Raw genomic sequence first — 16,605 nt, 5'->3', positions numbered from 1 at the left:
CCCCACACACACACACAAAATTTGTGGCACCCCTTCACTTCCTACTTCCCCTCAAACACCTCTCCATTCACCTTTAAAGACTCAATGAAATTCTTCCTCCTGTCTGCTACCACCCTATGAAAGGATTTTGAGTCAGAATCCCCTTCTTTCAACCACAATGCCTCGATTTTTGCCTCCAACCCTGCCAGACACCTTAACATTTTCAACTTGCAAGGTGAAAAGATGGCGTGCCAGAAATATCGTACCTGTTCCACCAAGCAAACACTTTATCTTCAAAATCTGGTGCTTTGGGCCACATGTTTCGAACCTGAACGGAAGCTAAATTAAATATGGGTTTCGAACTTTTTTATGGCAGGTATTATCGAATATTAAGGAACCCTTTTTTTGGCAACATTACATGTCTGAGCCATAAAATTGTCCTCCATGGATTCTCTTGCCATGATTTCTTGGAATTATCTACACTTTAAGTTATATCAGGAAAAAGAATTAGTTCTATCCAAGAAGGGGTAGGAATCTTGGAACATGCAATTTTAGCTTTGATGGATCCAAAGACGAAGAGTTGTTTCGCTTCAGTCTGTCGTCTTCTGAACTGTACATTTGAAAATTTGACATTCATTTAATACACTTGATGGATTTTCAATACTTGCAATGATATATTTTTCCAATTGCCACTTGTCCCCTAATGTGGGCATTAGGATAGTCCGTAAAAAACAATCCTCCTAATTATTAGTTGGTCACTTAATATCCTGACTGATAAAAGATATTGTAAAATCCAGTGTCAAGTCGTTTTCATTATGATGTTGAACTGCATCGTGAAACCTCTGCTAGTTTTTGGGAGAGATTACAAAGAGGAAGACATGGTAGACTCATTATGTATTGAACAGTAGCAAAGCTTCAGTACTGTCACCATAATCCACCCTGTAAACAAATAGAATATGTTGACGCGGATCACATAATGGATCTATCTCTAAACCTAAATATGAAAGAACCAACACTTGAAGGGTGAAATCGGCAGAAGGTTCTTACCCTTACCTGGACAAATAATAGTTTAGCAGGAATAGCCAAGCGATGTTGCGTACTGATTTTGACCTCTGACATTGATTACTAGAATTAGTATTTTCAGATTGGTATTCTTTCTTGTGCTTTGCCTTTCCCTCTTGCATAATGTGCCTTGCTGAGCAGTAGTACTTTGTAGTTCTAATCTGAATCGCCGAGATTCTGAATCTTTTTTTCATGAGGAGTTATATTTCTGCAGATGGTGATGGCTGTTTTTGCATATATCTATCATCAGTCCTTTATTGTGCCACAGAACTTGTCAATTGAGATGATCTTGGATCAGGTAGGTTTCTCAAGTTCACATGAACACTCTGAAAAGTCTTAATGAAATATAACTGTGAGTGTTGATTGATGTTCTTCTGCAATGGTGTAGATAATACTGAACCTTACATTCGAGGAGCAGCTAGCTGTGTACAAGAAACTTGGGCAGATCATCCAGGAGAGGACGTTTGGAGAATCTTGAGTGTGATTGATGTAGCCTTCAGATAAGATTCTCTTGTATATGTTCTCTCCTTTTGTTTTTCCCTCAGAACTTAGCATTTCCCACTGGCCTTGACTTCACTAGCTGTATAGTGCTTCTCCCTCTTCCTTTTTCGTTTAGATGTTCTGATAGTTCTGTGAATCTCTACCTTCCCCAAATAATAGGGCACGATGAAGCATCATTTGTCAAAATTCTTGTGCCCATTGGTTAAGCAAGTTGATCCGTACCTAATTGGTCTGATTTCAGTGAGGGCTGACAAGGCTAAACTTGCTGGTTGAAGAGAGCACTGAATCATTCGAAAGGGGAAGTGACATTTTAAGTCATCTGTTGAGAATGTTTTAAATATAGCTTTGACAGGAGAAAGACGATGCATGTTAGACACAGAGTTTGTAGTCCTGGTAAAATTTCCCTGATTACTGGCAAGAGTTTGGTGTAATTGGCAGAATTTACATGGTGTCAGCGTGTATTTGATATTTGCTTGTGGAATTGCTACTAATTTATGTAAAACAGTTACACATTTCTCAAGCTGGACTTTGTTCCATGTGTTGTAAGCAGTGTGTTCTTGATATTATCTTTGCATTGCATAACCAGTGCACTGTTTAGTTTTTTGTATCAAACTCTGCGTAATTTATGTTGTCTAATAAAAATCTAACGAGTATAACTTGTGATGAAATCTATGTATTATTTGTATATCTAACTATAAAAGTATCTTCCAATAGATATTCTTAATACAATCCATGCATAATTTTGTGTAACAATCTATATATCAACTCCCTTTGTCTCAATTTATGTGGCATAGTTAACGTATTGAGAACCGATCAATTTTTTCTGAATATGTCTACTAAACATTTTTGGTGGTGAACTAATGTTATTTATAGGTTTCAACATAGTTTTTAAATAAATGAATTTTATTGCAAGAATTTTAATACTTCTATGCTGAACTAGCTGTTAAAGTTTAAAATTTTGAAACTCAAAATTTAAGTTGTACTACATAAATTGAGACGGAGAGAATATTATTCATTGCGTAATTTTGTGTAACAATCTATATATCTACTCCCTTTGTCTCAACTTATGTGACATAATTAACGTTTGTGAGTATACGTGATTGTTCTCCAACTAAATACATAGGTCCTCATAAAATGTTTTGAGAAAAAAAAATTGGGTGCTTCGGGTCCAGATTCATAGGCTAACACACGAAAAATAAGGAATTTAGGCCATTCCTAAAAAGGGCCTGTAGATGCGGAAATGAGCGTGAAAAAAATGGTTATGTGAAGGGTCCCAACTAAATACGGAGGTCCTCATAACGTTTTTTGAGAAAAAAATTTAGGTGCTTCGGGTTCCAGATCCATGAGCTAATACACATAATAATTTGAGTAATTTACATGATTCCTAAAAAAGGGTCTGTAGATGCTGAAATGGGCGTGAAAAAATGGTGTAAGTATACATGATGGTTCTCCAACTCAATACGGAGGTCCTCATAAACTTTTTTGAGAAATTTTTGGGTGCTACGGGCGCCAGATCCATGGGCTAATACACACGAAAAATTATGAAATTTGCGCGATTACTGAAAAAGGGCATATGGAAAATGGGCGTGAACAAATTGTGTGAGTATACGTGATGGTTCCCCAACTCAAGATTGAGGTCCTCATAAAGTTTTTTGAGGAAAAAAATTGGGTGCTCCCGACGTCAAATCCATAGGCTAATACACACGAAAAATAGAGAAATTTACAGGATTCCTAAAGAAAGGCATGTAGATGTGGAAATGGGAGTGAGAAAAATGGTCTGAGTTAACGTGATGGTTCCCCAACTCAATACAGAGGATCTCATAAAGTTTCTTGAGAAAAAATTTTTGGGTGCTCCGGGCGCCAGATCCATAAGCTAATACACACGAAAAATTGAAGAATTTGCGCGATTCCTAAACAAAGGCCTATAGATGCGGAAATGAGCGTGAAAAAAATTATATGAGTATACGTATTGGTTCCCGAACTCAATACGGAGGTCCTCATAAAGTTTTTTGAGAATTTTTTTTGGGGTGCTTCGGGCGCCAGATCCATGGGCTAATACACACGAAAAATTATGAAATTTGCGCGATTACTGAAAAAGGGCATATGGAAAATGGGCGTGAACAAATTGTGTGAGTATACGTGATGGTTCCCCAACTCAATGCGGAGGTTCTCATAAAATGTTTTGAGAAAAAAAATTTGGGTGCTCTTGACGGAAGATCCATGGTCATTAACACACAAAAAATTGAGGAATTTGGGTGATTCCTTAAAAAGGGCCTGTAGATGCGGAAATAAGCGTGAAAAAATGACATGAGTATACGTGATGGTTCCCCAACTCAATACAGAGGATCTCATAAAGTTTCTTGAGAAAAAATTTTTGGGTGCTCCGGGCGCCAGATCCATAAGCTAATACACACGAAAAATTGAAGAATTTGCGCGATTCCTAAACAAAGGCCTATAGATGCGGAAATGAGCGTGAAAAAAATTATATGAGTATACGTATTGGTTCCCGAACTCAATACGGAGGTCCTCATAAAGTTTTTTGAGATTTTTTTTTTTTGGGTGCTCTAGGCGCCAAATCCATGGGCTAATATACATGAAAAATTGAGAAATTTTCTCGATTCCTAAAAAAGGGCATGTAGATGCGGAAATAGGCATGAAAAAAATGGTGTGAGTATACGTGAAGATTTCTCCAACTCAATACAGAGGTCCTCATAAAGTTTTTTGAGAAAATTCTTTTGGGTGCTCCGTGCGCCAGATCTATGGGATAATACACACGAAAAATTGAGGAATTTGCGTGATTCCTAAAAAAGAGCTTGTAAATGCAGAAATGGGAGTGAAAAATATGGTGTGAGTATACGTGATAGTTCCTTAACTCATTACGGAGGTCTTCATAAAGATTTTTAAGAAAAAAATTTTGGGTGCCAGATCCAAGTGCTAATACACACAAAAAATTGAGGAATTTGCGTGAATCCTAAAAAAGGGCCTGTATATGCGGAAATGGGCATGAAAAAAATGTAGTGAGTATACGTGATGGTTCCCCAACTCAATACGGAGGTCCTCATAAAGTTTTTTGAGAATTTTTTTTGGGGTGCTTCGGGGGCCAGATCTATGGGCTAATACACACGAAAAATTAAAAAATTTGCGTGATTCCTAAAGGCTTGTAGATGCAGAAATGGGTGTAAAAAAATGGTGCAAGTATATGTGATGGTTCCCCAACTCAATATAGAGCTCCTTATAATGTTTTTTGAGAAAAAAATTTGGATGCTCTGGGCGCTAGATCCATGGGATAATACAAACGAAAAATTGAGAAATTTTCCCGATTACTGAAAAAGGGCATATGGATGCGAAAATGGGCGTGGAAAAATTGTGTGAGTATACGTGATGGTTCTCCAACTCAATGCGGAGGTCCTTATAAAGTGTTTTGAGAAAAAGAATTGGGTGATCCTGACGCCAGATCCAAGGGATAATACACACGAAAAATTGAGAAATTTGCGCGATAACTAAAGAAAAGTTATGTACTTGCGGAAATGGGAGTGAAAAAATTGTGTCAGTATACGTGATGGTCCCTAACTCAATACGGTGGTCTTCATAATGTGTTTTGAGAAAAAACTTTTGGATTCTCCAGGCGCTAGATTTATAGACTAATACACACGAAAAATTAAGAAATTTGAGCGATTCCTAAAAAAGGGAGTGTAGATGCGAAAATGGCCGTGAAAAAAATGATGTGAGCATACGTGATTGTTTCCCGACTCAATACAGAGGTCCTCATAAAGTTTTTTGAGAAAAACGTTTTGGGTCTTTCAGGCACCCGATTCATGGGCTTAAACACACGAATAATTGAGGAATTTGCGCGATTCCTAAAAAAAAGTTTGTATCTGCGCAAAATGAGCATGAAAAAATGATGTGAGTATACGTGAAGGTTTCCCCAACTCAATACGGATATCCTCATAAAGTTTTTTTAGAAAAAAAATTTGGGTGCTCCAGACACCAGATCTATGGGTTAATAAGCATGAAAAATTGAGGAATTTGCGTGATTCCTAAAAAAAAGCCTATAAATGCGGAAATGGGCGTGAAAAAATGTTGTGAGTATACGTGATGGTTCCTAACTCAATACGGAGGTCCACATAAAGTTTTTTGAGAAAAACGTTTTGGGTCCTCCGGGCGCCAGATATATGGGCTAATACACACAAAAATTTGTGGAATTTGCACAATTCCTAAAAAAAGGTCTGTAGATGTGAAAATGGGCTAGAAAATGGTGTGAGTATACGTAGGTTTTCCCAAGTCAATACGGAGGTCCTCATAAAGTTTTTTGATTTTATTTTTTGGGTTCTCCGGGCGTTAGATCCATGGCTAATACACACGAAAAATTGAAAAATTTGCGCGATTTCTAAAAAGGGCTTGTAGATGCGGAAATTGGCGTGAAAAAAATGTTGTGAGTATAGGTGATGGTTTCCCAACTCAAATACAGAGGTCCTCATAAAGTTTTTTGAGAAACAAATTTTGAGTGCTCCGTGCGCCAGATCCATGGGCTGATACGCACAAAAATTGAGGAAATTTGCGTGATTACTGAAAAAGGGCATGTGGATGTGAAAATGGGCATGACAAAATTGTGTGAGTATTCGTGATGGTTTCCCAACTCAATGTGGAGGTCCTCAGAAATTGTTTTGAGAATTTTTTTTTGGGTGATCTTGACGCTAGATCCATGGGCTAATACACACGAAAAATTGAGGAATTTGGGTGATTCCTAAAAAAAGGCCTTTACATGCAGAAATGGTCGTGAAAAAAATGGTGTGAGTATATGTGATGGTTCCCCAACTCAATACAGAGGTCATCATAAAGTTTTTGAGAAATTTTTTTGGCCGCTCCGAACACCAAATCTATGGGTTAATACACACGAAAAATTGAGTAATTTGCACAATTTCTAAAAAAGGGCATGTAGATCCGGAAATGGGCGTGAAAAAAAATGGTGTTAGTATACATGATGATTCCCCAACTCAATAAGGAGGTCCTCATAAAGTTTTTCGAGAAAAATATTTTGGGTGCTCCGGCGCCAGATACATGGGCTAATACACATGAAAAATTGAGAAATTTGTGCGATTCCTAAAAGAGGGCCTAGAGATGCAAAAATGGGCGTGAAAAAAATGGTTTGAGTATACATGATGGTTCCCTAAATCAATACGGAGGTCCTCACAAGATTTTTGTGAATTTTTTTAGATGCTTCGGGCGCCAGATCCATGGGCTAATACACACGAAAAATTGAGAAATTTGCGCGATTCCTAACAAAGGGCTTGTAGATGTGAAAATGGGCATGAAAAAAAATGGTGTGAGTATGTGTGATGGTTCCCCAACTCAATACGGAGGTCCTCATGTTTTTTGAGAAAATTATTTTGGGTGCTCTGGACGCCAGATCCATGAGCTAATATACACGGAAAATTGAGGAATTTGCGTGATTGCTGAAAAAAGGGACGTGGATGCGTAAATGGGCGTGAAAAAATTGTGTGAGTATACGTGATGGTTCTCCAACTCAATACGGAGGTCCACATAAAGTGTTTTGAGAAAAAAATATTGGGTGCTCCTGATGCCAGATCCACGTGCTAATACACACGAAAATTGAGGAATTTGCGCGATTCGTAAAAAATTTTCTGTAGATGCAGAAATGGGCGTAAAAAAATTTGTGTGAGTCTACATGATTGTCCCCAACTCAATACAGAGGTCTTCATAATGTGTTTTGAGAAAAAACTTTGGATGCTTCAGGGGCCAGATTTATGGGCTAATATACACGAAAAATTGAAAAATATGCGCGATTCCTAATAAAGGGCATGTAGATGCGGATATGGTTGTGAATAAAATGGTATGAACATACGTGATGGTTCCCCGACTCAATACGGAGGTCCTCATAAAGTTTTTTGAGAAAAACGTTTTGGGTCTTCCGAGCGCCAGATTCATGGGCTTATACATGAAAAATTGAGAAATTGGCGCGATTCTTAAAAGAAGGTTTGTATTTGCGGAAATGGGCGTGAAAAAAATGGTGTGAGTATACATGAATGTTTCTCCAACTCAATACTGAGGTCCTCATAAAAAATTTTGAGATTTTATTTTTGGGTGCACCGGACGCCAGATCTATGGGCTAATAAACATGAAAAAGTGAGGAATTTGCGTGATTCCTAAAAAAGGGCCTATAAATGCGGAAATAGGCGTGAAAAAATGGTGTGAATATACGTGATGGTTCCCTAACTCAATACGGAGGTCCACATATTATGTTTTGAGAAAAATGTTTTTTGTCCTCCAATACACACGAAAATTGAAAAATTTGCGCGATTAAAAAAAAAGTCTGTAGATGCGGAAATGGGAGTGAAAAAATGGTGTGAGTATACGTGAAGGTTTTCCAAATCAATACAGAGGTCCTCATAAAGTTTTGTGGACATTTTTTTTGGGTTCTTCGGGCACTAGATCCATGAGCTAATACACACGAAAAATTGAGGAATTTGCGCGATTCCTAAATTGGGCCTGTAGATGGGGAAATTGGCGTGAAAAAAATGGTGTGAGTATACGTGATGGTTCCCCAACTCAATAGAGAGGTCCTCATAAAGTTTTTTGAGAAAAACATTTTGTGTGCTCCGGGTGCCAGATCTATGGGCTAATACACACAAAAATTGAGGAAATTGCGTGATTACTGAAAAAGGGTATGTGGATGCGAAAATGGGCATGAAAAAAATATTTGAGTATACGTGATGGTTCTCCAACTCAATGTGGAAGTCATCAGAAAGAGTTTTGAGAAAAATAAACTTGGGTGCTTTTGACGCCAGATTCATGGGCTAATATACACGAAAAATTGAAGAATTTGGGTGATTCTTAAAAAAGGGCTTGTACATGCGGAAATGAGAGTGAAAAAAATTGTGTAAGTATTCGTGATGGTTCCCCAACTCAATACAGAGGTCCTTATAAAGTTTTTGAGAAAAAAAATTTGGGTGCTCCGGGGGCCAGATCCATGGGCTAATACACACGAAAAATTGAGAAATTTATACGATTCCTAATAAAAGGCATGTAGATCCGGAAATGGGCGTGAAAAAAATGGTGTGAGTATACATGATGGTTCCCCAACTCAATAAGGAGGTCCTCATAATGTTTTTTGAGAAAAATATTTTGGGTGTTCCGGAGCCAAATCCATGTGCTAATAGACACGAAAAATTAAGGAATTTGCGCGATTCCTAAAAATGGGCCGGAAGATGCAAAAATGGGCGTGAAAAAAATGGTGTGAGTATACGTGATGGTTCTCCAACTCATTATGGAGGTCTTATAAAGATTTTTGAGAAAAATATTTTTGGGTGCTCCGGGCGTCATATCCATTGGCTAATACACATGAAAAATTGAGGAATTTGCGCGATTCTTAGAAAAACGCCTGTAGATGTGGAAATGAGTGTGAAAAAAATGTTGTGAGTATATACGTGATGGTTTCCCAACTAAATACGGAGGTCCTCATAAAATGTTTTGAGAAAAAAAATTAGGTGCTCCGGGCGCTAGATTCATGGGATAAAACACACGAAACAAATAAGAAATTTGCACCATTCCTAAAAAAGGGCTTGCAGATGAGGAAATGGGTGTGAAAAAAATGGTGAGTATACGAGAATGTTTCCAACTCAGTACGGAGGTCCTCATAAAGTTATTTGAGAATTTTTTTTGGGTGTTTCGGGTGCCAAATCCATGGGCTAATACACATGAAAAATTGAGGAATTTGCGCAAGTCCTAACAAAGGGTTTGTAGATGCGGAAATGGGCGTGAAAAAAATGGTGTGAGTACATGTGATGGTTCCCCAACTAAATAAAGAGGTCTTTATAATGTGTTTTGAGAAAAAACTTTTGGGTGCTCCGTGCGCTAGATTCATTGGCTAATACACACAAAAAATTGAGGAATTTGCGCTATTTCTAAAAAAAGGTCCCTAGATGCGGAAATGGGCGTGAAAAAGATTGTGTGAGTATACATGATAGTTCCCTAACTCAATACAGAGATCCTCATAATTTTTTTTATAAAAAACATTTTGTGTGCTCCGGGCGTCAGATCCATGAGCTAATACACACGAATAATTGAGTTGTTTGCGCGATTCTTAAAAAAGGGCTTATAGATGTGGAAATGAGCGTGAAAAAAATAGTGTGAGTATACGTGATGGTTCCCCAACTTAATACAGAGGTCTTTATAATGTGTGTTGAGAAAAAACTTTTGGGTGCTCCGGGGCCAGATCCATGGGGTAATACATGATATACAGTGAATTTACGGTATTTTTAATACATTTCACTTAAGAGTTGTGTGTTTCTATAGCCATTTTGTATTGGTATTAATGTTTTTTTATCATATTTGCAGAAAATAAGTTTGGACGTGGAAGTAGAGAGACACAACTGAAGAATTGTGCAGAAAAGGGCATCTACGGTCGTGACCTAAGGACCGCAGGTCTAGTCACGTTCCGTAGGTGGTAGGCTTAGATGGACAGACAAGGCCTAAGGGAAAATCAAGGAATTCTTGACTAAGTGTGGAACCACGATTTCGAATGACGGGCCGTAGATCGACCTACGGGTCGTCCTGCAGCTCCATCAAAAGATTTAGAGAAGGGATTCTAGTACCTGATTTCGAAAGTCTAAGTATGGAACTATGGAGGAGGATCCACGGACCGTGGATCGAACCACAGTCCGTCCTGCTGATACGTCGATTGTTACTGAGAGAGGGAGATTTTGAGTTGTGGAAAATTGCTTAAGTCCCAAACCATGGAATGGACCTACGGACTGTAGGTTAGTCCACGGTCCGTAGGTCAGTGTCATAGATCGAAATCGCGTCCAGAAGTTTTATTTCCTTATTTCGTTTCCTTTTTATTTGGGACATATTTTTTCTATATATAGGGCATGTAAACCTCGTTTTTGGGGGTTAGACCTTATTACTTTTATTCTAGTTTTTGGCTTGGGAGATTAACTTGCAACTTTAGCAATTCTTGATTTCCTAAGTTCGTTTTGAAGATTTTGGCTTTGAAATTCAAGTTGAGATTCTAGGTTTATTCTTCTAATTACGTAAGTTTATGATTTCTTCATCTAAAAATATGAATTGTGTTCTTGCTACTATGGATAACCAAATCCACAACTAGGGTTGTGGAAACCATGAGCGATTAACAATGTATGAATAGTAACTAAGTAATTCTTGAAGAGTGTTATTGCATGCATTGATAATTATTTCGTTTAGAAGTCTTTTTAACGAGTGCACGCGTTACAACTCGTCTTGTTGCTACTTGCCGGACCAAGTAGGTAGTTAATAAGAAAAGAATTATCAACATAGATTTAGTGTGATACTATCTAATAGTCTAATGTCAATTGGTGCGAGGGTGAAAACTAAGCCATACATTGATGTGATGTCTAATATGAGGTAAAGGTAAGGGTTAGCAAATTATATACATGTAGTCAGACCAAAGTGCGGGGTGAAATTCTCTAGTTGCCGGACCAAGGAATTAGAGATACCTAACTTATCACTTTGCATGTAATACACTAGGAAATGATTACTATTACTAGGATTACCGCATTATGAGCTTATTGGGAACACGTACACCCTAGTTTCTCTCTCTTATTGATAACAACAAAGTTTGAATCTTGTTCGTTTGTTACCTAACAACAATCAATTATTTGTTTCACAACCCCCCCCCCCCTTTACTTACTTGTCTCGAAAATACGCTGACTAAACGAATATAATCGTCGATTAAGTTTAAGTCTAAACCATAATCCTCGTGGGATCGACCCCAACCTACAAGTTGGGTTCTTTATTTGACAACGATTGCTTATACTTCTTTAGGGAGGTGTAATTTGAGCATATCAATACACACGAAAAATTGAGGAATTTGCGCTATTCTTAAAAATGGACCTGTAAATACCAAAATGGGCGTGAAAAAATGGTTTGAGTATACGTGATGGTTCCCCAACTAAATACGGAGGTCCTTATAAAGTGTTTTGAGAAAAACTTTTGGATTCTCCGAGCGCCAGATCCATGGGCTAATAAACATGAAAAATTGGGAATTTGCGCGATTTCTAAAAAAAGGCTTAGAAATTCACAAATGGGTGTTAAAAAATTGGTGTGAGAATACATGATGTTTCTCCAACTTAATACGGAGGTACTTATAAAGTTTTCTGAGAAAATATTTATGGGTCCTCTGGGCGCTAGATCCATGGGCTAATAAACATGAAAGTTTGAGAAGTTTGCATTCATAAAAAAGGGCCTATAGATGCGGAAATAGGCATGAAAAAATGATGTGACTATACGTGATGGTTCCCCAACTCAATACGGAGGTCCTCATAATGTTTTTGAGAAAAAAAAGTTTTTGGCGCTACGGGCGCCAGATCTATGGTCTAATATACACGAAAAATTGAGGAATTTAAGCGATTCCCAAAAATGGCTTGTATATGCGGAAATGAGCGTGAAAAAATTAGTGTGAGTATACGTGAAGGTTTCCAAACTCAATACGGAGGTCTTATAATGTGTTTTGAGAAAAAAAATTGGTTGTTCCTGTCGCCGGTTCAATGGGATAATACACTTGAAAATTTGAGAAATTTGCGCGATTCCTAAAAAAGGGAATGTAGATGAAGAAATGGGTGTGAAAAAAATGGTGTGAGTATACGTGATGGCTCCACAACTTAATACAAAGGTCCTCATAAAGTTTTTTGAAAAAAATATTTGGGTGCTCCGGAGCGAGATCGATGGGCTAATACAAACAAAAATTTAAGGAATTTGCGCGATTACTGAAAAAGGCATGTAGATGTGAAAGTGGGCGTAAAAAAATTGTGTGAGTATAAGTGATTGTTCCCCAACTTAATGCGAAGGTCCTCATAAAGTATTTTGAGAAAAAAAAACTTGGTGCTCTTGACGCCAGATCAATGGTCTAATACATACGAAAACTTGAGGAATTTGGGTAATTCCTAAAAAAAGGCATGTATATGCGAAAATGAGCATGCAAAAAATAGTGTGAGGATACGTGATGGTTCCTCAACTCAATACAGAGATCCTCATAATATTTTTTGAGGAAAGATGTTTGGGTGCTCCGGGCGCCAGATCCATGGGCTAATATACACACGAAAAATTGAGGAATTTGCGCGATTCCTAAAAGAGGGCCTATAGATGTAGAAATGGTGTGAATGTGAGTATACGTGATAGTTCCTTAACTTATTACAGAAGTCCTCATAAAGATATTTGATAGGGTTCATTGGGCGCCCGATCCATTGGCTAATAAACATGAAAAAATTGAGGAATCTGTGTGATTCTTAAAAAAGGGCTTGTAGATGCGTAAATGAACGTGAAAAAAATATTGTGAGTATATACGTGATGGGTCCCCAACTAAATACGGAGGTCGTCAGAAAGTGTTTTGAGAAAAAAAATTAGATGCTCCGGGCGCCAAATTCATGGGCTAATACACACGATAAAATAAGGAATTTGTGTCATTCATAAAAAAGAGCCTGCAGATGCGGAAATAGACGTGAAAAATATAATGTGAGTATACAAGAAGGTTTCCCAACTCAATTCGGAGGTCCTCATAAATTTTTTAAGAAAATAATTAAGGGTACTCCGAGCGTGTGATCCATGGGTTAATGCACATGAAAAATAGAGGAATTTGCGCGGTTCCTAATAAAGGGCCTATAGATGCGAAAATGGGCGTGAAAAAATAGTGTAAGTATACGTGATGGTTCCCCAACTCAATATGAGCTCCTCATCAAGTTTTTTGAGAAAATAATTTTGGGTGCTCCGGGCGCCAGATCAATGGGCATACACACGAAAAATTGAGGAATTTGCGTGATTCCTAAAAAAGGGCCTGTAGATGTGGAAATGGGTGTGAAAAAATGGTGTGAGTATACGTGACGGTTCCCCAACTCAATAGAGAGGTACTCATAAAGTTTTCTGAGAAAAAATTTATGGGTCCTCTGTGCCCCAGATCAATGGGACAATACACATGAAAAATAAAGGAATTTACGCGATTCCAAATAAAGGGCCTGTAGATGTGGAAATGCGTGTGAAAAAATGGTGTGAGTATACGTGCTGGTACCCCAACACAATACAGGGGTCCTCATAGAAAAATTTGAGAAAGATATTGAGGTGCTCCGGGCGCGAAATCCATAGGATAATACACAAGAAAAAAATGAGGAATTTGCGCGATTTCTAATAAAACAAGCATGTAGATGTGAAAATGGGCGTGAAAAAAATGGTGTGAGTATACGTGCTGGTTCCCCAACTCAATACGAAGGTCCTAATAAAAAAATTTGAGAAAAATATTTAGGTGCTCCGAGCGCCAGATCCATGGTCTAATACACAACAAAAAATGGGCAATTTGCGCGATTTCTAAAAAAAAGCCTATAGATGCGAAAATAGGCGTGAAAAAAATGGTGTGAGTATATGTGATGGTTCCTCACCTCAATACGGATGTCTTCATAAAGTTTTCTGAGAAAAAATGTTTGGGTCCTCCGAACGCCAGATCAATGGGCTAATACATAAGAAAAAATGAGAAATTTGAGCGATTTCTAAAGAAGGGCCTGAAGATGCGGAAATGAGTGTGAAAAAAATGGTGTGAACATACACGATGATTCTCTAACTAATTACGGAGGTCGCATTTTTTGAGAAAAAATATTTTTGGGTGCTAAGGGCGTCAGATCCATTGGCTATTACAGACGAAAAATTGAATAATTTGCGCGATTCCTAAAAAAGGGCCTGTAGATGCGGAAATGGACGTGGAAAAACATTGTGAGTATAGGTGATGGTTCCCTAACTAAATACGGAGGTCCTTATAAAGTGTTTTGAGAAAAAAAATTGGGTGCTCCGAGCTCCAGATCCATGAGCTAATAAACATGAAAAATTGAGTAATTTGTGCGATTTCGAAAAATGGGACTGTAGATGCGGAAATGGGTGTGAAAAAAATGGTGTGAGTATACATGATGACTCCCCAACTCAAAACAGAGGTCCTCATAAAATTTTTTGATTTTTTTTTTATAATGCTTCGGGCGCTAGATCCATGGGCTAATACACACAAAAAATTGAGGAATTTGCACGATTACTGAAAAAAGTCATGTGGATGAGAAGATGGGCATGAAAAAATTGTGTGAGTTTACGTGATGGTTTCCAAACTCAATGCGGAGGTCCTCAAAGTGTTTTGAGAAAAAAAAATTGGTGGTCTTGACGCCAGATCAATGCTCTAATACATACGAAAAATTGAGAAAATTGGGTAATTCCTAAAAAGGGGCCTGTAGATGCGAAAATGGGCGTGAAAAAAATGGTGTGAGTATATATGATGGTTCCCCAACTCAATACAGAGGTCCTTATAAAATATTTTGAGAAAAGACGATTGGGTGCTGCGGGCACCATATCCATGGGCTAATACAGACGAAAAATTGAAGAAATTGCGTGATTCTTAAAAGAGGACCTATAGATGCAGAAATGGGCATGAAAAAAATGGTGTGAGTATACGTGATGATTCCTCAACTCAATATGGAGGTCCTCATAAAGTTTTTTAAGAATTTTCTTTTGTGACACACGAAAAATTGAGGAATTTGCGCGATTTCTAAAAATGGGCCTGAAGATGCAAAAATGGGCGATAAAAAATGGTGTGAGTATACGTGATGGTTCCCAACTCATTATAGAGGTCCTCATAAAAAAAAATTGTAGAAAAATATTTGCGGGAGCTCTAGGCGCCAGATCCATTGGCTAATACACATGAAGAATTGAGGAATTTGGACGATTCTTAAAAAAGGGCCTCTAGATGCGAAAATAGGCGTGAAAAAAATGTTGCAAGTATATACGTGATGGGTCCCCAACTAAATACGGAGGTCCTCAGAAAGTGTTTTGAGAAAAAAAATTTGGATGCTCTGGGCGTCAGATTAATGATCTAATACACACGAAAAAAAAAGGAATTTGCGTCATTCCTAAATAAGGGCCTGCAGATGCAGAAATGGGGGTGACAAAAATGGTGTGATATACATAGAAAGTTCTCCAACTCAATGCGGAGGTTCTCATAAAGTTTTTTGACAAAAAAATTTCGGATACTTCGGGCGCCAGATTCATAGGCTAATTACAGACGAAAAATTTAGGAATTTGCGCAATTCCTAAAAAGGGGCTTGTAGATACGGAAATGGGCTTTAAAAAAATGGTGTGAGTATACGTGATGGTTCCCCAACTTAATACAAAGGTCCTCATAAAATTTTTTGAGAATTTTTTTTTGGATGCTTTGAGCGCCAAATCCATGGGTAAATACACACGAAAAATTAAGGAATTTGCGTGATTCCTAACTATGCCCTATAGATGTGGAAAAAGGTGTGAAAAAAATGGTGTGAGTATACATGATGGTTCCCCAACTTAATACGGAGGTCCTCATAAAGTTTTTTGAAAAAAAAGTTTTAGATGCTCCGGGCGCCAGATTCATGGGCTAATACACGTGAAAAATTTGAGGAATTTGCGTGATTCCTAAAAAAGGGCATGTAAATGCGGAAATGGACGTGAAAAAAATATTGTGAGTATACGTGTTGGTTCCCCAACTAAATACAGAGGTCCTCATAAATTATTTTGAGAAAAGAAAATTGGATTCTCCGAACGCCAGATCCATGGGCTAATACACACGAAAAATTGAGGAATTTGCGCGATTCCTATAAAAGGGCATGTAGATGCGGAAATGGGAGTGAAAAAAATGATGTGAGTATACGTGAAGGTTTCCTCAACTCAATATGGAGTTTCTCATAATTTTTTTTGAGAAATTTTTTTTTGGTGCTTCGGGCACCAGATTCATGGACTAATACACACGAAAAATTAAGGAATTTGCGCGATTCCAAAAAAAGGGCCTGAAGATGTGGAAATAGGCGTGAAAAAAATGATGTGAGCATACGTGATGGTTCCCTACTCTATACGAAGGTCGTCAGAAAGATTTTTGAGAAAAAAATTTGGGTTCTCCGGACGCCAAATCAATGGGCTAATACACACGAAATATTGAGAAATTTGCGCGATTCCTAAAAAAGAGCCTGTAGATGCGGAAATGGGCGTGAAAAAATGGTGTGAGTATACATTGTTGTTCCT

General features: G+C 37.9%; 1 protein-coding gene across 4 annotated transcripts in view; it reads left to right on the top strand.

Annotated features, from left to right (window-relative positions):
* LOC102597765 (phosphatidate cytidylyltransferase-like) overlaps positions 1–2,147 on the top strand; it is a 17,376-nt gene extending 15,229 nt beyond the window's left edge. Inside the window, exons 11-13 of one of the 4 annotated variants that reach the window (XM_015312643.1) lie at positions 1,256–1,339; positions 1,430–1,541; positions 1,707–2,147. In XM_015312643.1, the coding sequence (XP_015168129.1) occupies positions 1,256–1,339; positions 1,430–1,519 (174 nt within the window). In that variant the 3' untranslated portion in view covers positions 1,520–1,541; positions 1,707–2,147. 4 annotated transcript variants of the gene reach the window in all.
* Positions 2,148–16,605: the final 14,458 nt, after the last annotated feature.

The sequence above is a fragment of the Solanum tuberosum genome, unplaced genomic scaffold (genome assembly GCF_000226075.1).
Source record: "Solanum tuberosum cultivar DM 1-3 516 R44 unplaced genomic scaffold, SolTub_3.0 scf00214, whole genome shotgun sequence".
Lineage (NCBI taxonomy): Eukaryota > Viridiplantae > Streptophyta > Magnoliopsida > Solanales > Solanaceae > Solanum > Solanum tuberosum.
This window is presented reverse-complemented; position numbering and strand designations above follow the sequence as displayed.